The sequence below is a fragment of the Malaya genurostris genome, chromosome 3, assembly GCF_030247185.1.
Source record: "Malaya genurostris strain Urasoe2022 chromosome 3, Malgen_1.1, whole genome shotgun sequence".
Taxonomy (NCBI): domain Eukaryota; kingdom Metazoa; phylum Arthropoda; class Insecta; order Diptera; family Culicidae; genus Malaya; species Malaya genurostris.
The window spans coordinates 248,538,185-248,566,018 of record NC_080572.1 but is presented as its reverse complement, the minus strand read 5'-3'; the positions used below and the strand labels follow the sequence as shown (position 1 = coordinate 248,566,018).

The 27,834-nt window shown below is 36.4% G+C and overlaps 1 protein-coding gene across 6 annotated transcripts in view; it reads right to left on the bottom strand.

Moving 5' to 3' along the window:
• LOC131435325 (protein GDAP2 homolog) overlaps positions 1-27,834 on the bottom strand; it is a 215,121-nt gene that overhangs the window by 124,855 nt on the left and 62,432 nt on the right. For all 6 annotated transcript variants that reach the window (XM_058603073.1, XM_058603076.1, XM_058603077.1 and 3 more), the window contains exons 2-5: positions 14,250-14,328; positions 13,721-13,899; positions 9,740-9,882; positions 9,542-9,674 (exon numbers count right to left, since the gene is read on the bottom strand). In XM_058603073.1, the coding sequence (XP_058459056.1) occupies positions 9,542-9,674; positions 9,740-9,882; positions 13,721-13,899; positions 14,250-14,324 (530 nt within the window). In that variant the 5' untranslated portion in view covers positions 14,325-14,328. The remainder of the gene's footprint in view (positions 1-9,541; positions 9,675-9,739; positions 9,883-13,720; positions 13,900-14,249; positions 14,329-27,834) is intronic.

The window sequence follows — 27,834 nt, the reverse complement described above, 5'->3', positions numbered from 1 at the left end:
GCTACGATCAAACTAGCCAGTTTATCTGGCACAGACAAGTAATTTTTCTGCAGTTTATATTTGGTCTGGCAATGTGATTACACTATTCACAGTTAAATGACTGCAACAGTTAAGTTTGACTTCCGACAGTCAATACTTTGACAGTTGTTATGTTTTTTTTTTCCATAAATACGTTTATTTCTTAAGGCAGTTTACATAAGTTTTTCTTCGCCGTAGCATCACTTTTACATAATATTCTTATCCTAATTTAATTCTAACATAGTCACAACGTTTTGAATTTATTAAAACATATTCTCTTATAGCTTAAATATCATCTTAGGTAACTCGTCATTAATTATGAAATCTACTCGGAAATATTATTTGAACCAAACGATTAACTTCTATAAATTATAAAATAAGCTGTTATTTTCAGACATTTTGTTGATAATTTCATAAACTGTTTCGAGTTTGTTTGTATCATTACATAATTTTTATTCTAATTTAGCTATTGGTTGAACTCATGGACGCAGCTGGGATCAGAACTAAGTCTTGAAAGGGGCCTTTACTAAATTGAAACTCCAATTTTCTTTATGAAATGATAAATAAGTTTCATGTATGAAAGGTCACGACAAGCAAGAATGTCTCGAACTGGGATATTGGATGGTTTACCTTGGGTACGCAAAGAATTTATTAGTTGAGATCTGACATCACGATACTCCACGCATGTCCAAACGACATGATCAATATCCCGATAACCTTCTCCGCAAGCACAATGATTAGTCTCGGAGAGCCCAATTCGAAGGAGATGTGCATCTAACGTGTAGTGATTGGACATGAGTCTGGACATCACACGAATGAAATCCCTACTCACATCCAGTCCCCTGAACCATGCCTTTGTCGATATTTTCGGAATAATTGAGTGCATCCACCGACCCAGATCATCTCTATCCCAAGATGCTTGCCAACTGGCAAGTGTTCTTTGGCGAGACGAGCTATAGAATTCGTTGAAAGCAATCGGTCGCTCATAAATTTCACCCTCAATAGCACCACGTTTGGCTAAATTATCGGCTCTTTCATTGCCAGGAATGGAGCAATGAGCCGGGACCCAGACTATAGTGATTAGATAATTATTATTCAATATGTCGCTCAGACACTGTTTTATTTTGCCCAAGAAAAACGGTTCATTTTTGCCAGTAGCGTTTGAGCGAATGAGTTGTTATGTTTGACTGTGACAGACTTTTTGAGCATGTCTGTTCTGTGATTATATTGATAAGACAAATCAAACTGGTTACAGACTTAAATATAGGGAGTGGACTGTTTATTGCAGTTTTTCTGCCCAAAGTGATCACATTGGAAGAAAGTTTGTGAGGCAGAGAACTTTTTACGGAATATTGCATTATGATAAAATATCGATCTGATCGCACAAATGGAAGTTCGTTGCGTTGCTACTTGGTGTGTTGTGTTTCGAAGCAATTAAAGAAGGAATATGAATGTTCTCCGTTTTTTTATATTTTTTTATAAATATCAAAAATAGGTATAGAAATCGTCAAACTTTAGAAAAATTTTCCGAGGCCCGGAGACCCATGGTGGATTGGTTATTATTTTAGACAGTTTCAAATACTAAACTTTTCCACAGTTTTTAAAAATATGAAACCGAAGCTCTTCGATGTAGCTAAGAATCATTTATTAACCAAATATGAAGTGAGCGTGTTTTTGTTAAAATGGAACGTTTATTTTGAATGAGAAAAAAAAGTCGAAATAGTGACCATCTTTCTGGCAATTTGTGGATACCTCGAGAATCAGACATCCCATTTTCGACTTCTTCGAAGGAATTGATCAAATGCAATGAAAATCCATAGAATCATCCTACCTCCGTAAGTATGCCAATTAAAGAGTTGAAATTTTGGGAAGGTTGTCTCCAGTCCAAGCTCTTTCAAATATGGTATAACGGTATGAATTCGCTTTGGGGCAGAGTTCAGATTTTGACAGATCCACAATTTTATTACCAAACGCTTTGTAATCAATTCAATTATCGAACTAATGAACGAACGATAAGCTATTGGAAATTCGGTAAATATTTACAAAATCTAGAAAAAAATTCAAATAAGTACATTTTCTGTTACCGTTCAGCATTTTTTAATTTGGAGTAGTTAATACATTTTTCATTAATTCATTATTTAATTTTTCATAATTATTTCATCCAAGTACAAAGCAAAACGTTCCAGTACTATGCTTCTGGAGATCCATTGCACTTTATCGTGAAGGAGGAGCTCGAAAAATTCAGTAGTAATTTCGATTAAGAATTCTACGAAATTTGTGATATGCTTCATTATTTCGACCGGAAATGACGACATCGACAACGCGGTTCGGTGAGAAGTTAGTACACGTGGTTAAGAGATAGAATTGGGGTCCAATACTCGTTAATCGATTTCGATCGATTTAAGTACTTTTTGTAAAATGAACAATATTTGCGTATAAAACTGAAGAGCCACAGCATCATATACAAAGAGCCTTGGGCTATTCCCGGCTTTCTGTTCATGAAATAGTGGTCATATACTCAAAAATGGAACTCACTCACATTTCGTAGAGGTCGCTTGACCGATATTCACAAATTTAGGTTCAAATAAAAGGCCAAAACTCCTGAGCTCCTGAACTTTGCGCGGATGCAAGTGTTTAAAATTTCATTTTAGCCATTTCTAATATTATAAGTACACTGAGGTCTTTTTTTATGCGGCCTTTTTTTATGCGGTTTTTTTTACGCGACTTTTTTTATACGAATTTTCAGAGTTATGCGGTTTTTTTTTATGCGAAGTTTCAGAGTTATGCGGTTTTTTTTTATGCGAATTTTCAGAGTTATGCGGTTTGCCCTTCTGCGGTCTTTTTTTATGCGAAGTTTCAGAGTTATGCGGTTTTTTTTATGCGAATTTTCAGAGTTATGCGTTTTTTTTTTATGCGAATTTTCAGAGTTATGCGGTTTGCCCTTCTGCGGTCTTTTTTTATGCGAAGTTTCAGAGTTATGCGGTTTTTTTTATGCGAATTTTCAGAGTTATGCGGTTTTTTTTTATGCGAATTTTCAGAGTTATGCGGTTTTTTTTATGCGGTTTTTTTTATGCGGTACGTAAATTCGCATAAAAAAAGACTTCAGTGTATTTAAAATTTAAATCGCCGTTTAAAGTACGATGGCCGAATCATATAAAATCTTATAAAATTGCCTAAATCAATACAGTTTGTAAGTCATGTTAACATATGGTCATTCGAACCGACGAACACCGGTTGCAGAAGTACCTGCAATAGCAAAACTGTTTCATTTTGTTGGTTGTTGGTTGTACTAATTGTTTTTTTTTTTTGGTTTTCCTTCAAGAAGCAATAAAATATAATTTCGAAGAATACCACATATATGAGAATGTGAGAATATGAATAATACGAGAAAGCCATCAATACACCACTAGGTGGATTAAAACAGGGTTTTTATTACAATCTGGTTTCTACACATTAGAAAAAATTGATCACGAAACCAACTCTCTTGGGGAAAACCACGTGTACTCACTTATCACACTGGTCCTGGAACGTTTTGCTTTGTGTTTGGATGAAATAAACAAGTATTTGGTTGTCATAGAATCTGTGGCAGACAACTTCTGCACAACAGTTTCAGAAACAGTCAAATTTGTCTGCACAGTCATCAACTGTTTGTCTGTCGACTATGATCACACAGTGATTACATTGTCACAGATAATCTGCACACTTTGACTGCATACCGATGGACAATCGAGCCGATTTTGACTGCTTGCAGACAACTGCGAACCGATTACACTATGATACAGTCAAATTGCACAAGTTTGTGCAGATAAACTGGCTGATGTAATCGTACCTTAAGAGGTCAGAGATGCCTGGACCGAATTTGATCAAATTAGTCGCAAATGAAAGGTCTCCGCGTCATCCAGAACGCTATTGAATGGTTTTGAGATCGGATGTTTACTTTTTGAGTTATACGAAGTTTTATGTCAAAATTTTCAAGTATTTGACAGTATCTGTCACATTTGACCTTGAAAACAGAATATGTTTTCAGACTTAGATTTCGCATGGTAATAGCTATCCAACAAGTCATAGATTGTTAAAATCCGTCCATTTTTAACGGAGATATCGACATTTTTGTGTAAGCAACTTTTTCCCCTATTCCAGCAGTAGGAGTTTTGAGCGCTGTATGACAAAGCAATGCTTGGGAGCAACGTAAATCACAATTTTTTAATACTGTTACATAATTGTTTCTAAGTACCAAAAAACTGTGTACAGTATCCTTTTTCATGACATTTTGCCTCGGACTTATTTTAGCACGGTTCGTTCTTGGCAACATAATCATTCGAATATGACATATGTAAACCACATGATGGCAGCATTTTCCAGTTGAAAGCAATTCCATAATTATATTGATTTAAACTATTTACAGCAATAAATGCTGGAAGAACATAACAACCGTATACCATTCAGTTCGTCGAGATCAGCAAATGGGTGTGTGACAAATAATTTCACTTAATTTTTTTCGGAGATGACTCAACCGTTTTCTACAAACTCAGATTCATATGAAAAGTCGTATGCTCCTAAACAATGTTCCTGAATTATGTTCGGATCCGCTTTCTGGTTCCGGAACTACAGGATGATATGTGAAACGAAATTAAAATTGTGGACCCATTTTTCTCGTAGATGGCTGAACCGATCTAAAATTCAAATGAAAAGTTTTAAGATCCTGTAAAACATCTTACTTTTCAGTCAGATCCAACTCCCGGTTTAGGGGATACAGGATGATTAGTATAAAAATGTCTATTTCACATAAATTAATCAGGTTTACATCGGGTTTACAGATTTGGGTAGTCGATAACCAAATAAACTTATTTCAGTTTTAGTGGTATTCAGTTTTCGATTCGGATTTAATTCGCACTACGATTTCTCAAAGATGTTTATACTGATTTTCAAACATTTTGAAACAAATGTAAACTAAACAGCTACTCAGGTGAATTTATCTGACTTCGGCTACACCGATTTTCGAATTCCAGTTCCAGAATCGAATCGTTTCTCGAAGCTCAATCGTTTTCTTAAAGAAAAGCCAGAACTACAAAGACAAAATTAATTAATATTATCCAATTCTGACTTCCGATTCTGGAATTACAGGATGATGAATTTTTTAAATTCAAACCGGTATAGAAAATGACAATCCCGAAAAGCTTAAAAGTTGGACTCAAAACTATTGCAATTCATTCGTCATATGGCCATACGAATCGGTTTGGGTTATGCTGGCCCTGGAAGTAACTTTAATTACCGTAAACCCTAAGTGGAACTTACTCCGACATATCATGAAATGTTCAATCGATTGTCACATATTTAGATTCAAATTCGATCCGATTTGCACTTTCGATATTACACAGTAATGAGTGAATAAAATCTCAAATTGCCGCTTAATTCGACGGTCATTAAAATAATGTCATGAGAACTGAAACACCGAAGAATATTCATGCAAAAAACAAATGCGGATTGATAAAAAATGGTATCATCTCACTGCTAGGTGGATTAAGCACGTTTTTTTTTTAATTTTTGGTGGTTGTTTAAAGTCAAAACTACGATTTTTAAAGAAAACAATCCCAATTCTATAGCTGTAAAACCTCTCCAAAGTAACAAAACACGAAAAGAAAAACGTGAGGGTTTGATATTTCACATGTAGGAAGTTTGTGCAATATTAGAAAATAATTGATGAAGTAGTTTTTGAATGACGATGGACACGGATTTTCAAAACCTGCTTTCGAGAAAAACGCGTTTAAAGTTTATTGTCTATGAAATCGAAAGAATTTTTCTAGTGAGCGCGTAGGGTCTAACACTTTGGAAAAATCATATTTTTTCTTTGTATTTTGTCATAATAAAATATTTCTAGAATGCTTTGTTAAATTTTCAAGTCAATCGAAGCACAGCTCATGCCTCTTTGCAGTTTGAGATAAGCAAAGACAAATTCCCATAGTTTCCAGAGTTTTGTTCCAATAGGCTTGAAAATTTCACAGAATATTCTTGAAATGTTACACTATAAGAAAATACAATGAAAAAGTAAATGATTTTTCAAAAGTGTTAGACCCTATCCGCCCCTCAACGGGGAACAAAGCTAGATAAATAATGCAAACGTCCATACTCTATTCAAGCGCATTGCTTTACAATATGAAACATGTTGCGACATGTACAAGAGTAGCTTAAATAGTAGAGCATCTCCACGGTGAGATGAATGTTGCGGGGTTGAGTCCTGCAAAGTGCCGTTCTGTTTCACAAATTTTGATAATTCCGCAATCTCATTAATCTATGTACCCTCTCGGTTTTGTATCTTGTTGACAGTGATGAAAAGAAGAATAAAACTATAAGGGATAGCTCTATCGGGTTGTTCGAACTGTTGACATAGGACTACATAAGTATTTTCAAAATCATGGCAAAAAATTTGTAATGAATATTCAGGCAGCAGTTTTTTGTGTTCCATACGAACTTATTTCTAGTGTATGGGAAATATTTTGACGTGAATTCGTCTTATTTTACTATGAAGCACCATTTCAAAATGCGCCCTGCGGAGGAATGAGTAGAACTTAATCGAGAATATCTCTTGTTGAACTTAACGTATCAACAAAATTCTTTCTCCACGCCATCAGAAAAATGATCAGCAATTTATGGTTAAATTTTCAACAGTGTGAGATAACCATTAGTAACTCAAAAATTAGGTTTTCAAATTTTTTTTAAACAATGAATAAAACACATCAACGTTCTCGTACCGTTTTTGAGGTAGTCAGGAACATATCAGTCGCGATGTTTAACTGAACGAGTATGAAAAGCAAATCATAATTCAATTTCTGAATACTGGATCTGGATTCGGGAACTCAACTTTGGACTGGACTCTGAAACTGAGTTTTAAAACTGAATTCATCACCTGACCATTCTGATCCACCCAATTTCAGAACTTAATTTCAGGTTTAGTACTTAGATTCAGAATTCCGTTCCAGATTACAGAATTCAGCAATTAAAACTATGACTGATTAGAATTCTGGAATCTGGAACTGGTTTTTGACTAGATTTTGGAACTAAGTTTAGTTCCCTAATTTATTCCTGAACTTTGATTTATGATTTCAAGTTCAGAAATCTATGAAAAAATCAGAATATAATTTTAATGGCTGGATTCCGGAACTTAAGGGCTGAGGACAGTACCGTAAATTGGTAGTTTTTTTGCTGTTTTCCCGTTTCAAATTAAATTTTCTTAGGAACGGTGCAGAATGTAGAAAAAGCCACCTGACAATGTCTTCGGAATTTAGTTGAAAATATTCTGTGAAATTTTCAGAATGATTCATTGAGTTTAGCGGTCGTGTTGTATTTTTTTCTGACTGAAGAACTGCTGAAAATTGGAACACTCGGAAATGCATACCACTACTTGTTCATCGAATATCTCGGCCTTTAAGGCTTATATCATAAATCTACCGTGACAAAGTCTAGATAATTTAGTTTAGATGCGATTAGTACATAAAACATATATGTTATCGCGATAAAAAAAATTTTTGTATTTTTCTGTGAAACAAAGTCAGTTTCAATGCATCCGCATTTTTTTTCGCTTTGATTTCCTGATAGCATTCTGAAAAAGGAGAGAGAAATAAAATTGGCTCGACAAGGCTGCCAAACACAGAGACATTCAATCTTTGTGAAAGTTGAATATTTTTTCATTGTTCATTGGAATCCATGTAATTTCCAACCCATAAGATAGATTAATGTGATAAAACTTGTCATCAAAATAATAAAATGTATGCTGGCAACCCGGTACAGTTTGCTCATATACGAGAAAGTACAAGAAAAATACGATGTGCAAAGGGAATTGAGCGAGCCACGTGGTCGATTTAAAACTCAACACGCGACCCTCTGTCCTCAGACCTTAAGGGCTGAGACCAGTGTGTTTTAGGATGATTCAGAGGGCTAATTTCTTAGAAACGGTGACGAATGTAAAAAAAACCCAACTGACAATCTCTTAGAAAATTAGTTTAGTTGTGAAAATTTCAGAATGATCCATTGACTTTAGCGGTCGGGAAAGTCTTTTTTCTGAAGGAAGAATTGCATAGCTGAAAACTTGTTCGTGGAATATCTCGACGATGTCTAGATAATTCAGTTTCGAAGCGATTGGTGCATAAAAACATATGTGTTGTAGCAAATAAAATGAAGTGAATGTTATTTTTGTGAAGGTAAGTCGATTTTTATGTACGCATCATTGTTTCTGCTCCAGTTTCCTGGTAACGGAACGAAAAATGAGAGAGAAATAAAATTGGCTCAGCAAGGCTGCCAAACAAGCGGTAGCTTTATTGGATGCAGACACATTTTATGCAAACTTGTAACCGAAAATACGCAAAGCGAGACACGTGGTTATACGCGACCTTAATTTTAGATCTGAACTCCGAACATGAATTTTGCCACAGACTCCTGAGCCAGAATTTAATTCCAAAATTCAGTTTCCTAATTTAATTCCGGAATTCACTCGCCATCAGAGATGGCATTTCACCAGAGTGATACACGCTGGCGTCAGATTCTTGTCCACACCGAGGATGCTAAAAACGAAGCATCGCACAAAGAGGAAAGCGCACTTCTTCTCAGTGTCGAATAGACAGCATTTGAGTGTGTGCTTGTGGTTAAAGCAGCTGGCGCGAGTGAAACACATTCTCTCCGCTTGAATCGCTCTCACGCGCTCTCGTCTAAATACACCCAAGTGACCACTGGCGCGTGATGGTGAGCGAACACTTCTGTGAACTTCAATTAAAAGAGAGTAGATCTGACCTTGCTATGAAAAATTTTCAAGGAAAACCGAAAATTTTACGATAAATTGTTTTATTTTGCTGATTTTGCGTGTCCACGCTTCTTCTACGCAAACCATACAGCAGAGTGCTCACCGGCGTGCACACCTAAGTGAAAGTATCTGCATTCACCTCAGAGAATTCATTAGGTAATGCTCTAGCACTTTGGTGCGCTTCAGTGGAGGAGGTAAAAGGAAATAAACAAACGCACTCATGATGCGTGCACACTTTATACAACAGTGGTGTATATATGTGAAAGAGAAGAGCTCTCGTTGAAGTTGTCAGTGCTAGGGGAGAAATTTTGCTTGCTCTTCGTCACACAGAGGAGATGGACATCTCTGCCCGCCATAAATTCGAATAAAAAATTCTTTGAGAATTGTTAATGCCCTGAAAAGGACGGTTTAGTTTGTTGATGAAAAATGCTTATCACGATCATGCGGCAGTCCACGATCATGGACATCCTGCGTATTCTTCGAATGCGAAGAAACAGCAGAATTGTGAAGAAATTGTCTCTCGTGTGAGGCGAACGGCGCACAAATAGCTTGCTGATGGACATAGCAACATTCTCTGCAGTATTAAAGAATCGGTGGATTTTTTCCCCATCAGAGATCAATCAATCAGATTTTAAACCAAAAATTTTTTTTGGTCGTAACAAAACAAACAAAATCCCCGCAGAATCATCCGAAAGCCCCCCGAGTAAATAACTTCCGCCGATAATTACTCACCGATAACAAGAATGCAACGTACTCTCGGACGCGGTCCGATACTTTTCTCGGTAGACGGGTCCAACGGTGTGGATGATGTGCTTCGCAGGCAGAAAGAATCCTGGTGTTACGCAAACTTCACCGGTTTTGCATCCTAAAACGAAGGGTTAGATGAAGGTTTTACGAAAACAAAAACACCGAAAAAACAACGATACTCACTTCCAACGTCATGCACCACGGCGGAAGTCAAGGCAGCACCAGCTCGGCCAAAAATCCTTTTCGAAATTCTATTCTTCTCGGTCAGCGTTTCATCGGTGGTATTGGTAATTGCATCGACTGCCAGCAGCGAAATGTCACCTTCCCTGCAATGGGAAGTAAATACAGGTAAATGAATACTGTGGATTACGAACCGGGAGCGGACTACAAGGCACTACGATGGCTTCCTCGGTTGCAAGCCGGATTGGTTATCGGTTTTCATTGAGGAAGGAAAAAAAACAAAAACAAGAACTCACACACACTCACTCAATATGAGAACATGTTGAAAAAAACAAACGGATTGATCACTGCCCATAGTTTCCCAATTGAATACCGATTTAAGCATTTTAAGCGGAGAAAACGGAAGAACGAGAATGCGGAAATGCGCCCTCGTAGTAGGAATGCATATATTTTCAAATTCAAATATTTTCTAACTTGACACGAGAGAAAATTAACCTCCGAATTATTAAAGTTTATTGATTGTAGTTCCGAAGGCTCTTAACCTCCAGACCTAATTCACTAGTTTACTTAAAACTCTGTGTTTGATTCATAGCAGAAATGGTTCAATTCAGAGCCAATTCCAGTCAACCGAACTTCGTACGTCAGCACTGATTAAAATCAATGAAAATCCAATTTTATCCGGAGGCTATTTTCGTTCGGAGACATTGTGCAACTACAGCTGACAAAAAGCTTATTTATAGATCGGGTTCGTTTTTTGAACAATAATGCTAAATTATCGCTATTGGCTTCTGCTAAAATGATATTAAACTAAATAAATGACATTCCTGTTCGTGGGAGTTCAAGAGCGACGTCCAGAAAATACGGTGAAGTGGTAAAACAGCCCCGGTTGGTAGCTCAGAGTATATTGGACAGTTCTAGCAAGCCAAATGTCATATGTTCGAGTTCTGACCTGGATGGATTTTTAGTGTTCGTAGGGTCATAGCACTGGACATACAATAGTTCTGTTCACCTATGAGTAGTCTGCGAAATCTGTTGAAAAGGAAGGTTAATTTCTACATCGAAATGTAGTACCCGGATTTGTAAAAACACATGTTCAGGAAAAAGTCCCACTCTGCGCATACGTGAAGCCAAATTTGAGCTTTCTTTAACAGATCGGCTGAAAAATTCGTATCGTTTCTATTAGAGGGCGCCACTAGAATTAAATCCATACCATTTTCAGTTAGTACCAACCTTCAAAAGATACGTGTATAAATTTGACAGCTGTCTGATTATTAGTTTGTGAGATATTGCGTTTTGAGTGAAGCTACTTTTGTTATTGTGAAAAAATGGAAAAAAATGGAATTTCGTGTGTTGATGAAACACTACTTTTTGATGAAAAAAAGTGCCGCCGATACCAAAAAATGGCTTGATGAGTGTTATACAGACTCTGCACCGGGCGAAGCAACAATTCGTAAGTGGTTTGCAAAATTTCGTACTGGTCATATGAGCACCGAAGACGATGAACGCAGTGGACGTCCAAAAGAGGCTGTTACCGATGAAAACGTGAAAAAACCTGTTTTAATCCACCTAGTGGTGTAATGATGCCTTTCTCATGTACATAAAATATTGTGGTATTCTATTCAAAAATTTTCTCTTCGATTTTTGAAAAAAACCAAGAGATTTTTTGTGAATAACATACAGAATAAAACAGTGCTTTGATTGCGTAAGTCATCCTTAAGAAAACGAAATGGGATCTCTATTATATGCACTTCCGGACCGGAACCCGAGAACCGGTATAATCAAAGTCGGTTCGTACAGCCACACACTAACATGACACACAAACTCTACTAGTACGCACTCTAAATTACGATTTAAATGTTTGTTGCATCCGAAAATATTTTATGTGACGGTGTACAATAATGAACACACTTTACCCTATAATTCCGGAACCGGAAGTCGGATCCGGATGAAATTCAGGAATTCCGTATGGGACCACGAGACCTTTCATTTGAATCTAAGTTTGTTAAAATCGGTTCAGCCATCTCCGAGAAAACCTAGTGAGATTATTTGACACATACACACACAGACATTGCTCAGCTCGATGAACTGAGTCGAATGGTATATGACACTTGGCCCTCCGGGCCAATTTTCACTAGTCGGTTTTTCAAGTGATTGCATAACTTTTCTATATGAGAAAGGCAAAAATCCACAAAATGATTTTCAATGACCGTAAAGTGAAGTTGATCGAGATAGCTGACACCCTAAAGATATCAAAGGAACGTGTTGGACATATTATTCACGAATATTTGGATATGAGGAAGCTTTGTGCAAAATGGGTGCCGCGTGAGCTCACAATCGATCAAAAACAACAACGAATTGATTATTGAAAACCATGCTGAAATTGACCGAATTGGGCTTCGAATTGCTCCCTCATCCACCGTGTTCTCCAGATTTGGCCCTAAGTGACTTTTTCCTGTTCTCAGACCTTAAGAGAATGCTCGCTGGTAAAAAATTTAGAAGCAATGAAGAGGTAATCGCTGAAACTGAGGCCTATTTTGAGGCAGAAGACAAATCGTACTACAAAAATGGTATCGAAAAGTTGGAAGATCGCTATAATCGCTGTATCGCCTCTGATGGCAATTATGTTGAATAATAAAAACGAATTTTGGCAAAAAAATGTGTGTTTCTATTAAACGATACGAACTTTTCAGCCGAACTGTTAGATACTCAGAGAGAAAAGTCAAATTTTTTGCTTCTCACTTTTTATGAACCTATACAAATTTGTATTCGATTAAAGAAATCTGTATAAAAACTGCATAATACAGATGAATCTGTATAAATGGCATCTCTGTCTCTGCATTTTTTTAGAAGGGCTAATGCCTAAATAGTAACAATTCTTTATTTCGTTTTTTGTTTTTCAAGTTTACCAAATTAACTGCTCAGTAAAATTTTAAATTTAAACCCAAAAATTTTTAAACGTCAATATGATGCAGAACTGATTCTAAAACTATCGTGAGTTATCTCATAGTTGGCATGAGGTCCTTTTTAAGAAGAATTCTGACATTTTGAACCTGAGAGTGTAATAGTGCAATGTTTTGTTTTGATTCCTGTCGCCTTTACTTATTAATAGGATGAATAAAGGACATCCTTTTAGATGAAATTCAGAGCAGAGTAGTGAACACATCAGAAGTGTTTCAAGCTGATTTTTTAATATTATTTTGATTTCCAAGGAATGTGAATCAATTCTCAATGTGGAACAAGGTGAATTAAGCAGAAATATGACGAAATCATAGTGATTTTAGTGGCTAAATCAGGTTTTTAAGGTAACGTCCTTACAAATGAGATAAAATATGGAGCCCTTGCTTTATTTAAGCAAAAAAAAAAACGCGATATTGCGCTAAATTTTCCGCCAATTTTGAGGTAAAAAATTACCATAATATGAAAATGGAAAAATTTCAAAAACGTAGGGGGTGACATTTTATACAAAGAAAGTATGTTCCAAGTTTTAAAACAATCGGTTCAGAAGTTTTTGCAGGATCGTGGATTTTTTGTCTCAAAATGTGAAAAAAAGTTTTTTGGTAACCTACACTGAATCATTCAATTGTTTTGAAAATTTGACTCAAATTTTTTTTTATATGTTTTTAACTACAAGAAAATGTAAAACAAACCATTTTCCGGAACTGTTTGTCCCTTACCCCACCTAACAGTGAGATGATGCCTTTTTTATCATTCAGTATGTGTTTTTCGCGTGATTGTTCTGCGTTGTGTTTAGTTTTCGTGAAATTAATTTGTTATTAAAATTTTGGATAATTTATTTTCAATAATCGTTTTTCTCTCAAAAATAATATTCAGGAATTTTGTATGGGACCAAAAAACCTTTCATTTGAATTTAAGTTTGTGAAAATCGGTCCTGTCATCTCCGAAAAAATTAGTGCAAAATAACGTTCATACACACATACGCACATACACACACAGACATTTTGCGTACTCGACGAACCAACTTACCAAATTACAAACCGCTGGTTGATCTGATCATCACATGCGAACGGACTCGACTCGAACCGGGGACCGTCCACAAACTGGAATTGGCTGTAGTCGGCTGGTCTGGGACGGTTGCTACTGCAGTCTCGGGAACCCCACGGTGTCAGGCTTTCCACGGTAACGTACTGCTGCTGTTGTTGTTGCTGCGACGGGTGCGCGATGGGAGGGAGAAACGAAAACGAAAAACAAAACCCCATTAGATGCATGCACTTCTTGGGAGCCCCATCAGCATCACTCGGTGCCCGATGGCCCCGTCCACAGTCGTGGCAGATATTAATGAGGTAATTAAATTTTTCAGTGTCGTCGTAGTCGTTGTCGTCGTAGTCGTTGGCGTCGTCGTCGGGTATCAGCGATTTATTTGTTTTATTTATTTGTAGGTAATGTCTGCCGGTACGTGTCTGTGTGTCACTCTTGCGGTTTGTTTAAGAGGTAATTTATTTTATTATTATTATTATTATTTACACTGTGGCTTACTTCTTCACCGGATATTTACTTGTGTTAGTGGCTTTGTGATTCCTCCTAGTGATGGTTCGATACTCTCATTGTAGAATTCAGACACTAGTCTCATCGCTCTGCGGCGGAGTTAGTGCGATATTTGCGATTTACATTGATTTGTTATTTGCAGCCCAAATATTGTTCGATGGAAGAGGATAGGCAAAAGAGATGAGAAAATACGGAAAAAAATTACATTAATTTTGTAATGCTAACTATCTTTAGGAGAAAAATTTACGTTAGTTTTTAATTTAGACATGAACCTTATTCATATTCTATCATGTTTGAATAAAAATAAAACAAAATGATTGCAAACAACTTTTGAAATGTTACAAATATTTGAACACTGCAAACACATAAAAAACAAGATAAATTACGAATAAAATCATGTCTTTATCACATTCAAACAGACGGGATCGTATAAGGCAGCAAAACCCGTGAGCAATTCCAGACGAACGACGATCAGCTCTTGGGTTTCTATTGCAGAAAAGTGGTGTTGCAATGCAAGATTTATTATGTCATTAATATTCGACATGCAAGTTTCCAGTGCCAGTGTGTTTAATCGATGCTCAACCGGATTTACGAACATGACTATGATACAACAGAACTGAAGATATAAATAATTTTTTTTTTTCATGAGAATAATATCTTGAGCAAAAAGTAGCGAAACAGTTTTCTTTAGTGGAGGATCGAAGAAAGGTTTATGGAAGACGGAAAGCTATTTTCCAATTCCCCAATATGTCATTCAAACACACATTCTTTGCTTTGATTCATCGGTAGGGTCTATGGGAGCGAGGATCATTTCACCGATAGCCATTTCGACAAAAGCCATTTCGCCGAAAGCCATTTCGACAAAAGCCATTTCGCCGAAAGCCATTTTGCCTAAAGCCATTACACCGAAAGCCATTTCGCCGAAAGCCATTTCACCGGAAGCCATTTTGACGAAAACCATTTCGCTGAAAACCATTTCAACGGAAGCCTTTGCGACGAAAGTTTCTTCGACGGAAGCCATTTCGCCGAAAACCATTTCGACAAATATCATTTTGGTGGAAACCATTTCGACAGTAGCCATTTCGCCGAAAGCCATTTTGCCGAAAGCATTTTCGACGAGAGAATTCAAAAATATATATTTGTCATTCAGGTGTTTCGGTAAATTTCGGTTTGCTAAAGTGCCGAAGGAAAGGAAATTTGAGACGGTTAACTGGTGGTCTCGTTGGTATCAGTTTGTGCTATGTACACATGTAGCAATTCCATGAGAAAAGTATGTACAATCTCTGATAAATTCTAAATATTTGATACCATCGTTTTCCATCAAAAAATAATACACCCGCAAAGACTATTTCATCAAAGCCAAATTATTTGATTAGAACACCGCCTGGAAAGGTGAACGGTTAGAAGCAGGCGCGTATACAGGAGTGTGTTTCAGGGATTCAAACCCTCTTTGAAATTGAAAAAAAAATAAAAACCCATCTCTTTCAATATTTAGGTCAATTATAGAAAGTATAATTTTCAACAAACGACTTCATAACCAATATTTTTTAAGAAATTGTATATACACTGAAGTCTCTTTTTATGCGAGTTTACCGCATAAAAAAAACCGCATAACTCTGAAACTTCGCATTAAAAAACCGCATAACTCTGAAAGTTCGCATAAAAAAGTCGCATAAAAAAACCGCATAAAAAAGACCGCATAAAAAAAGACCTCAGTGTATTTCCATACGTATGGAAATTGATGAACATGTTCTGAAACACCCTCCAAGAAATTTTCCGTGTACGCGCTTGTTTGGAAGTATTTTTTTTTCATCAACGCTCGGCTACATATAATGGTTACTGTGAAAATCAATTCCTATAATAGCGCTTAGAATATCCTGCGCAAAATATTGGTACCCTTATTTACATTAGAGCGGTAAAAAGCAACGTTTTCTGTCGGTTACGTCACTTATACCATTATATCTCCGGAACCAAAAGCCACAGTCATTCGATCTTTGAACTTGATCAACTCATCAACTTGAAAACTCATCTCTTGCAATATTGAGGTCAATTATAGAATGTATAATTTTCAACAAATGACTTCATAACCAATATTTTTTTAAGTAATTGTATATATTTTCATACGTATGGAAATTGATGAACATGCTCTGAAACACCCTCCAACAAAGTTTCCGGGTACGCGCCTGGTTAGAAGTATTTTTTTCATCAACGCTCGGCTACATGTATGGTAACTGTAAGAATCAATCAATTGAAATAATAGCGCTTAGAGTATCCTGCGCAGTGCTGTAAAACTTCATTCATTTCCATTGAAACCGAATGTGGTCACAAACTGACGAGCACTCTACTGCAGTAAACTTTACATTCTAACACACAACCTTCGCTGTCGGACCGAATGGGTTTCATCCCGTCCTTCAATCGTTTCTCTTTCTACCGAAGCTGAGTTTAACCGACGTCAGTTTATCTCTTGAAGTAACAAAATATCTCTTACCATTCAATGAGAGAGCGGTCTTCAAGTGAGGTTCATGTAAACATTCGAATTGGTTCAAGATAATGGATGAAAGGTAAACCAATCATGATAACTGAAATATCAAATACAAAATCAACATAAATTAATTGTTCCTCTTTCAGTTTTCATTATTATTTCCGAAACACATCTCAATACGTTTGAAACAGTCGAAATTATCAATTTTTAATTTGCTGTTGATAATTGAAAGCTCAAATGAGAACCGCAACCCTCTATTTATCATTATGGTCGGAGAGAATTTAGGTTATCGAGTTGATGTTAATGTCTATTAATTCGCACTTGCTCGCTACCCACAGTGAAGACAACGAAACAGGTAGGCTACTTGGCACTACATACTGAGCAAGAAAAACTTCAAGTGACTAGGTACGGTTATTCAATTGACGATGAATTCTGGGGGCTTCGGCAACAAAAGTAAAAAGAAAGAGAAAGGATATGCTGACAGTTATCGGCCATAAATTTCATTTTCATCAAACCGCTCCGCGTTTTACCGCACTGATCCTACCTCATCCACCTTCCAGCCAAACTACGGCACCATTATACTACCCATCGTTTCGACCGATGCAGAATGCTCCAATTGGAAAATGGTACGTTTCAGCCGGTAGAGTAAAACAACACTTTTATAAAATATGAATCTCACACTCGACGCAAATTCAAGTATGCCGCAATTTCTTGAATTATGACAAAATGTTACATCTACTATTATGTAAACATAAATGTTGGGTCTGTTAGCTGTGTATTTTATGATATTGAATGCTTTTAACAGTAAATTTAAGTGAATTACGACTCTCCTAAACGTAAATTTTAATTACTTTTGCGTAGATTCTCTGCTCTAATGTCAGAGGGTGGGTAATGTCAGAGACATAACTCGAAAACGAGAATACGAATAAAACTGACATGCTAGTTTTACACTTTCGAATATAAATTATCGTTCGCATTAGTTGATTGATTGTTTGAATTCTGTGAATTTTAACTGCTTCGCTTCCAGAACTACAATGATGCAAAGTAAAGTCCTGACAATACATTTCTTTTGCGGAGTTTGGCCTTTGTGTTTCAACAGACTTTGAAGCCGATTCTTAGTTTTCGAAATCATTGCATGGCTTGTACTACGATCATACTGACACTCAGAATCCTTCCAGGTCGGAGATCGTATGTTCGAAAACTGGCCTTTAAGATCAGCGCCAAATGCATTGAACCGCCAACCCAGAATATAACGGTGCATCTATATAAAAATATGACAAACATATTCTACCACATAAGTAACCCTGAACAAATGAGAGTAAAACAATAGAACTAACAATATTATAGTTGTTTTTTATAGATTTACATACTCAGTAAAGGAAAACTTCGCATAGTTTTTTAGGAATATTCCAATGGTTCTAAAAATAACCGCTTTGTGAAAATTTAAAATTATGGAACTGACCTCACTTTCAGAATCCATGTTCCGGAACTAAATTCAGTTTCAAAATTCAGAATTTCTAGAGTTCTACACAGTTCGAAGGAATCTTGTGATTTTACATCTTAAAAGAAGATGCACATAAATGAAGCGTTTGAACACATTTGAATAGTACATGGCTTGAAATCGAATGAAATAAAAAGAAAAGATCACAAAGCACGCCAGTTAATCGACTGAACCACAGAAGCCTATATTTGCTTGATGCATATAAATCCATATAGTGGCACTTGGTAACCGAGTGTAAATTACAATCGGAACCTGTAAAATTCTAAATGGGTGGAATATTGCGTCATTTGAGCAGTTAAGTAGTTATGAATTGTATCGTTTGCAGAATTATGTCACCTGTAAAATTCAACCTAAGTTACGGATTCAAATTCGGTAGGCAGGTTCTGAATTCTGAACCTGAATTCAGGAATTAAATTCTGCACAGAAAAAAATCATAAATTTTACAGGTTACATAACTCTACAAACAATACAATTCACAACTACTTTATTTTTCAAATGACGCAATATTCCACTCGCACAGAATTTTACACGCTCCGAGTGTAATTTGCACTCGATCACCAAGTGCCGCTGTATGGATTAATATAAAGGGTAAAGTGTTATAATATGCCCCCTTAAGAAAACATTGAGATATGTCTAAATGTACTTCTTCGAGAATGTAGGTATTTCTTAGCAATACGCCTGAGGAGCATAATTTTAAATGATTTCGATAGAGGAATTGAGAGTTGAGTGATACAAACACAAATGACCACATTCTTAGTTTTTCCGCTTGCCGTAGGCGTAATGCCCCAGCAACTCCTACAATAAGAGACATTACGCCCTACAACAATGATGCAATATGCCCCTTGATATGTCGATATAGAAGAAAAGCAGATAAAGAAGATATTCTTTGCATCAGAAATCAATTGCATAACAACGTTGCTAACGCTCTTTTGTTTTTTATTTCAGCTGTGTAATTTTCAAATCACACAATTTTACATGTTTGTGTGAAATAGCGACGCTCTGTTTATGTGCATCTTACAATATGTAAAATCACAAGATTTTTTCGAACTATGTGGCTTCAGAATCTAGTTCTTAAACTCTGTTTACGAGTTCAGTTCTGAAATTTTGTTTTAGAATCCAGAACTAAAATTTATATATGAAGTTTAATTCCTGAATCAGAATTCTGGATACGAATTCTGAACTTAAATTAAGGCACTGAATTCAGTTCCAAAATCTAAATCCAGAATGTAGAATTAGTATTTAGTTCTAGAATCTTAGTTTTAACTTTTGAACCTGTATTCTGGATCCAAATTCTGAAAATAGGAAGTTCTGTTGTGGTTGACGTTGGGTGGAAGGTCCTCGTCACAAAAAGAATGTATCGATTTTCGACCATGGTTTACCTTTCATACACATCCAATTGAACATGGGGACAGATATGAGCAAGGCTACTTCAAAATCGTCTTCTAGGAGCAAAAGAGGTATGCAAATGTAATGAGTTTTTTTTTCATTGTTACCTAAAGTTTGAAAAAATAAATTTTAAAGGATTGTATAAATATAAAAAAAAGCGAACACTAAATTTTCACGAGATGTATCAATATAAACTAAATTTAAACTTTTTTCGGTATTTTAACGATATCAAACTAACTAGAGATTATAAGAGGAGAAAGAATATGAAATCATAGAGCCATAGTACTCAAGGAAGAGCAAGGATGTGAAGAATAAAGTGCGGAAAAGTGAGACGTGACAAGGGTCATTTAAGTAAGCAGAAGGCTTCTCGTATCTAAACTTTTACCTTCTACCAGAGGAGTCGAACTTAGGCATCTTAAAGATACGAGTCATCCGAGTCTCTGATATGTCAGAAAGTAAAGGCAAAGGTCGTTTGCCATTTACTGTCCGAACCGGCAAAAGTAAAGTTACGAGAAGTTGTCACATTCTGACCACGACGGTTACTCACACAATGTGTTTCATTGTGTTGATATTTTCTCATCTCTATACAGTTAGTTATAACACCGGAATGGAAGATTTGTCCGAAACTATTGCTTGAGTGCCTGGAGTTGTAGCGTATGGCTATGCGTCCCAGGGTGCAAGCGGCGCACGGACAGCGCTTACTTAAATGACCCTTGTCACGTCTCACTTTTCCGCACTTTATTCTTCACATCCTTGCTCTTCCTTGAGTACTATGGCTCTATGATTTCATATTCTTTCTCCTCTTATAATCTCTAGTTAGTTTGATATCGTTAAAATACCGAAAAAAGTAAAAATTACTGACTGACCAGAAGTCATAAATAAAAAAGTAAAAAAAAAAACTAAATTTAAAGGGATGGATAAATAGTGCAAACTTTGAGTCTGCTTAGCGGTTTAAATTGAACTTATAGGCGGAGATGGCAGTTCAATTTGAACTGTTTTAAGCATTGACGAGCCGATGGCGAAACGCGGAGAAATCGAAACAAGATATGCGCTTTTTGCATAAACCAACAACACCTCTAAAGTTATTTACGGTTACTTCACGCTATTGAAATTTTAAGCACAAATTTCTGGAGAAAAAATTTTTGTTGTTGCGTTTAGTATAACTCAAGATATTTACGATTAGGTTCAACCCATTCTTCCACGGGGTGAATTTTGAAAAGAAATTGACATTGTGGAATAAGATGGATATGCTCAGTGCTGACAATCTCTGATGACAATTAATTTTGACCGCTGATTCCATCGGAATGCACCACTGTGCGTTATCAAACCATAAATATAGTCAACTGTCGCAAATCTTAGGTTATTATTTCTGTGTCTCTTCAATACGAGGACGCATATTCTTGCGATGGTGAATAAGTAAACAGTATCGATCGGCCTCTCATGCGGGCTTACCGTACACTGTTGAGGGCTGTCCAGTGCAGTTGTTATGTGCTATTAACCTCAACTGATGAGTAGAAAGGGCAGTAGTTTTACCAGAATTATTGACGCAACTGCACTGTTTGTGTTATGAAGGTGAATTGCAGCTTTTTGCTCGTTTTATGTTGGTGAACTCGATTGGTTCGAAAATTGATAATGATTGACTCGTTGCATTTAATCCTAATCGTAATCAGTCGCCGTATACTGTCAATAACAAATAGGCTTCATATAATGATTACACTATGAAATTTGAACATTCAGTTTACAGGACAGTGCAAATGAACATTGGACGGAATAAAAAACTGAACTGATTATCTGTGTGGCGTCAGGTCAGTTTTGCAAGTTGTCTTCATGTCAGTTTCATCAGTTTTTCTCATGGAGGCACATTATTCTGATTAAAAGAAAACTGACGGACTGAACGATTAACTGAAGATTAACTGTCAAGCTCAAGAGCTTCAGTAAAAAAAAACGGACATTTGTCCGGATGAACTCTTCAATGACTTCAGTTAGTCGTTCAGTCATGACGTCACACACGAAAAACTGAACGTGTATGGGCCACTTAATGCTGTTAAGTATGTGTGTGTGTTTCATCAGCTGTGCATCTGATATTTTCATATTCTTAAAAGAGCCAATCCAGATTAACCAGATTTCCACGTTCAGCTCCTAACGATTCGTGAAGAACGACACCCAAAATGGTATTTTTACCATCAATGCTAGATAGCTAACGAACATTTGTATAATAACGCAAAACTTATCAACAGAGAAAGTAAACGAAGAGAATCTGTTATCCAGTTAATCTGATTGCTAGAAGTGTTTCAAATTAGTTTTGATGCAATACAGGCCCGTGCGCAGGAATCATCCATGGGGGGGGGGGGGTTTCAAGGGGAGAGGGGGGTGTCCAAAATGCGAAAAGGCGCCTCATCCACTATATTGACAATGTAAAACGCGGGGGGGTTATTATGTCAGTTTATAAATAGATAATAAATTGACAAAAAATATGAATTGTCAAGTTATTTGCACTTTAATATAATAAGTACTCCATTGTTCATGAAACTTAATTTAAAAAAAATTCTTCATGGGGGGGGTTAAAACCCCCAAACCCCCCCCTGCGCACGGGCCTGATGCAATATCAATTTTCTATACTGTTCGGGGCATTTAACTCGGTGGCGTGGCGGTGGTTCCCTGTCAAACCGAATATACATACTTCCTCGAGGTCTTTGTTTTCATTCGTGTTTTTGTCGAGTCTTATAAATCACAGCCACTATAGTCGAGAGCATTCCGTTTCAGTATATGTGAGTGAGTAATCCAATGCAAAACAATGAGAGACCTTAGCGGTATGAAATTAGTTTTCTACTCCTCTGCATTAGTCAGCTCTACCGTGTTAAGTAGTATATGAAGAACTGTAAATATGCTTATTGTTCATGTCCGACCGATTCATTTTGTAATTCAAAATTTGTTTCAGCTAGGATTGGCAAAGTTTCGCTTCTGGGGAAAACGAACAACGAAAATATTCGTTCAAGCTATCTTTCCACGTTCGTAAATGTAAGACCAATAAACTGAAATTTTGCCTTAGACAAAAGGTTTTAAATTCGTTGACAGTTCTAGACGGACGATTGACGTGAGGCAGACTCTAGTGCTGGAATAAGTTTCTTTCTATGATCCGGTAATAGAATTGTTAGCACAATGTCATACGATGCCCTTCACAGTTATCAGATTGATTTCACTCACTCGAACCACAATTATTCAATACTACAGGGTAGACCACACAAGGTGACGCACGGAATAATGATGGCATCTCCCACGGAAAGAAAGATGAGTGCGATGATCCTCTTCTACTTTCTTTCTTACATTTTATTGTACATAAATTTATAATTCGATTCTCTCGGCACACATACGGTTCAAGAAATTTAACTCCATATTTTCGGAAAAGTTACTTTTCTCTTCTCATTAGTTTCAATCCCGAAAATAAGCTCTTATGATTTCAAAAAAAATCCAGAGGTATTGCCACTGGCGAAGAAGTTGGTTGAAATCTAACTAATTCGCAGTGCACTCTGCTTGAATAATCTGTAATCTTACATATCCTCACTTCTCTATCAATAGAAATCAGTGCACAGTGGTTCGGAAAGCAAATTTATCAGGAAACAAATGTTTCCACTTTCATCTTTGCACTTAAACTTTTCTTCATGACCCAATGTTATAAAAAATTGAAGAGCTTAAAAATGCGTAACTTTTCTTGGAAAAATAATAATATTACTTAAATATTATTATTGTTTATTTATTTATTGTCGTGAATACGACTTACTTTACTATTGGGCGTCTTTTCAAGATTTACCTCGTACAAGAATGGGTAGAACTTAATCGTGAATATTTTTGTTGTACTTAACCCAACAACATATTTTTTTTTTGCAAGCTATCGGTAATATGATCAGGGATTTGTGATTAAATTTTCAACAGTATATACCTTATGATAAAAAAGAACCGGAATTTTATTAAAAAAACGTGCTTAATCCACCTAGCAGTGAGATGATACCTTTTTTATCAATCCGCATGTGTTTTTGCATGAATATTCTTCGGTATTTCAGTTTTCATAACATTATACTAATATCCGTCGTTTTAAGTGGCAATTTGAGATTTTAATCTCTCATTACTCTTGAAATGTCGGAACTGCAAATCGGATCGAATTTGAATCTTAAAGTGTAATAATCGATTAAACATTCCATGATATGTCGAAGTAATTTCCACTTTAGAGTTTAGGGTAATTTAAGGTACTTCCAGAGCCGGTATTCAGGAACCAGCATAACCCAAACCGATTCGTATGCCATAAGACAAATAAATTGCAATATTTTTGAGTCCAACTTTAAAGCTTTTCGGGATTGTCAGCTTCTATATCGCTTTGAATTTTAAAAATTCATCATCCTACAATTCCAGAACCGGTAGTCAGAATTTTAATAAAATAGGATTTATTTTAATTTGAACTTTTGTTTCTGAAATTCGATTTGGCTTTTTTTTTTAGAAAACGATTGAGCTTTGAGAAACGATTCGATACTGGAACCGAAATTCGAAATTCGGTGTAGCCGAAGTCAGACAAATTCACCTGAGTAGCTGTATAGTTTACATTTGTTTCAAAATGTTTGAAAATCAATGTAGACATCTTTGAGGAATCGTAGTGCGAATTGAATTTTCGGGTACCTTCCAAAACGAAAACTGAATACAACCAAAAGTGAAATAAGTTTATTTGGTTATCGACTATCCAAATCTACTAACCCGATAAATCTGATTAATTTATGAGAAATAGACATTTTTTACTAATCACCCTGTATCTCCGAAACCGGAGATCTGACTCAATCTGACTGAAAAACAAGATGTTTTTTTAGAATCTTAAAACTTTTCATTTGAATCTTAGATCGGTTCAGCCATCTACGAGAAAAATGAGTTACACAGTTTTAATTTCGTTTCACATATCATCCTGTAGTTCTGGAACCAGAGGTCGGAACCAAACATAATTCTGGAACCTTGTTTGGGAGTATACGTCTTTTCATATGAATCTGAGTTTGTAGAAAACGGTTGAGTCATCTCCGAAAAAATTGAGTGAAATTATTTGTCACACGCATTTGCTGATCTCGACGAACTGATTCGAATGGTATATGGCTGTTATGATCTTCCAGCATTTATTGCTGTAAGTAGTTTAAATCAATATAATTATGGAATTGCTTTCAACTCGAAAATTCTGCCATCATCTGGTTTACATATAGCATATTCGAACGATTGTGTAGCCAAAAACAAACCGTGCTAAAATCGGTCCGAGGCAAAATATCATGCTGTACACAGTCTTTTGGGTATTTAGAAACAAATGTATGTAACAGTATAAAAAATCGTGTTTTATGTTGCTCCCAAGCATTTCTTTGCCAGACAGCGCTCAAAACTCGTACTGCTGGAATAGGGGAAAAAGTCGCTTATATAGAAATTTCGATATCTCCGTTAAAAATGAACGGATTTTAACAATCTATGGCTCGTTGGACTGGTATTACCATGCGGAATCTAAGTCTGAAAACATATTCTGTTTTCAAGGTCAATTGTGACAGATAGTGAAAATTTTGACATAAAACGTCGTATAACTCAAAAAGTAAACATCCTATCTCAAAACCATACACACACACGGACATTTGTTCAGTTCGTCGAGCTGAATCGATTGGTATATGACATATTTTTCTAAAGTTTGAGCGAATTTCATACCTATTTTTTATATATATATATATATAAAAAGGTAAAACGCAAAATTTCAATTTTCAATAAATTTCTTTATTATCGCCTTCAAAGTACTCTCCTCCTGCGGCAATACATGCATGGCAACGCTTGATCCAATTTTCCATGCAAGTTTCATAGGCCGCCGAAGGTATGGCCTTTAGTTCACGCAGCGAATTCTCTTTTATGGTCTCAAAACGCGTTCCCCGCAATGGCAATTTGAGTCTGGGAAAGAGGAAAAAGTCACACGGGGCCATATCTGGAGAGTACGGTGCTTGGTTGATGATATTGGTTGAGTTTTTGGCCAAAAACTGCGACACAACCAACGCTGTGTGAGCCGGCGCATTATCGTGGTGTAAAATCCATGAGTTTTCTTTCCATAAGTCTGGCCTTTTTTGCGAATGGCCTCACGCAAACGACGCATAACGGCCAAATAATATTCCTTATTAACCGTTTGACCGTCCGGAAGGAATTCATAGTGCACCACACCACGAATATCGAAAAAAACAGTCAGCATAACTTTGATTTTGGACCGACTTTGGCTTTGGCTTGTACGACCACCTTTGAAGCGTTTATACCACTCGTATGCCTGTGTTTTTCCTAGACACGATTCACCAAAGGCCATTTCTAACATTTTCAAAGTTTCGGAACATTTAAATCCATTTGCAACACAAAATTTGATGTACGCACGTTGTTCTAAATTTTCATCCATTATAAAAATCGCCACACGAAAATTTTTCAACTTCTTTGTATAGACGCCAAACAAAAACTAATCGTACGATATGCGTCAAAATTTGACAGAATGTGTATAAAAGTGTTGCCAACGTTGAGAGAATAAAAATTTACCGATTGAACAAGCGCGGGAATTTTAAAATGAAAATTCCGGTTCTTTTTTTATCATAAGGTAAACCATAAATAACTCAAAAACAAAATTTTCTAAAACTTTTGGAAACAATGAGGAAAACTCATCAAGCATGCATGCCTTTTTCGCACTGGAACGGCGGTTTTGAGGTAGACTCAGGCAAAGCGAGTGGTTACCTTTAATCAGCGGCAACCAAAACAGATCTTCTGCACGGTATAAAGCCTCAAACGCTCAGGTTGCGCTATCATTTGCTTGTAAAGCCTCATTTGGATTAGAATTTGGAACCGAATTCTAAAACTAAATTTTGGAACCAAATTCCATCTGAATTTTGAACTTAATGTTGGTTTCAGGAATTAGTCTTGGAATTTAGTCTCAGCATTCGATTCCAGAATACGGGTTCAAAAGTTGAAACTTAGACTTCGAAACTGAATCTTGATTCTAGAATCTGGAGCTAGATTTTTGTAACTAGTTCCTTGACTAGATTTGGAACTAAATTTAATGCCTTAATTTGAGCTCAGAGTTCGTATCAAGAACTCTCATTCTGGAACAAATATTCAGAATTCCGAAATAAAATACATGATATGAATTCTAGATATGGATTTTGAAACTAAATATTAGATCTAAACCAGAAACTGATTTTAGAACTAGAATGTAACTCCTGATTCCAGTTTCTGAGTTTATTACCCTCATTCAGATTAATTCAAGAACTTGTGATCTGGAACAAGATTTTGGAACTGAATTCAGTATTCCATCAGGTTCGGAATTCAAGTTTAGTATTCAGTTCTAGAATTCACTTTGCATCCTGAATTGATCCAGAATTCTAAAACTAAATTAATGAACTGAATTCTTGAACCTGAATTTTGAAACTGAATTCGGGGCTAGTCCCATGTTCTGAATTCATATTTCAATATAGATGATCCGTTGAAATTCTAGAAGCGCGGCAGTAAAAGTTGTACAATTCACACAATCAATCAACTAATATAAACGAGGTGCGAAGCATGTTTGTTTTGTTCGTATTCACGTCCTCCAGTTATGTCTCTGAAATTAACCACCCCTCATTTTTTTGCCTTTCGCATATCGAAAGGTTATGCAATCATTGTGAAACCCGATTTTTTAACCGAGGCCCAGAGGGCCGAATGTCATATACCATTCGACTCAGCTCGACGAACTGAGCTAATGTCTGTTTGTATGCCTGTTTGTGTGTATGTAACAAAAATGTGCACTCGATTTTCTCGGAGATGGCTGGACCGATTTCCACAAACTTAGATTCAAATGAAAGGTCTTTTGGTCCCATTGGGTGCTATTGAATTTTACTCGGATCGGACTTCCAGTTCGGGAGTAACGAGGCAAACAATGAAGAAAAAGGGCACTTGATTTTCTCAGACACCACTCAACCGATTTTCTTCGAACTAATATTTAAACTAAAGGCCTTGTAGTCTCATAGGTTGCTATTGAATTTCATCTGGATCCGATTCCCGGTTCGGGAGTTATGGAGTAAAATGTGCCAAATGAACTAAAACCGTGCAATCGATTTTCTCAGAGACCGCTCGTCCAATTTATATAAACTTAGATTCATCTGAAAGGACTCACGGTGCCACACGAAATTCCTGAATTTCATCCGGATGCGACTTCCGGTTCCGGAGTTA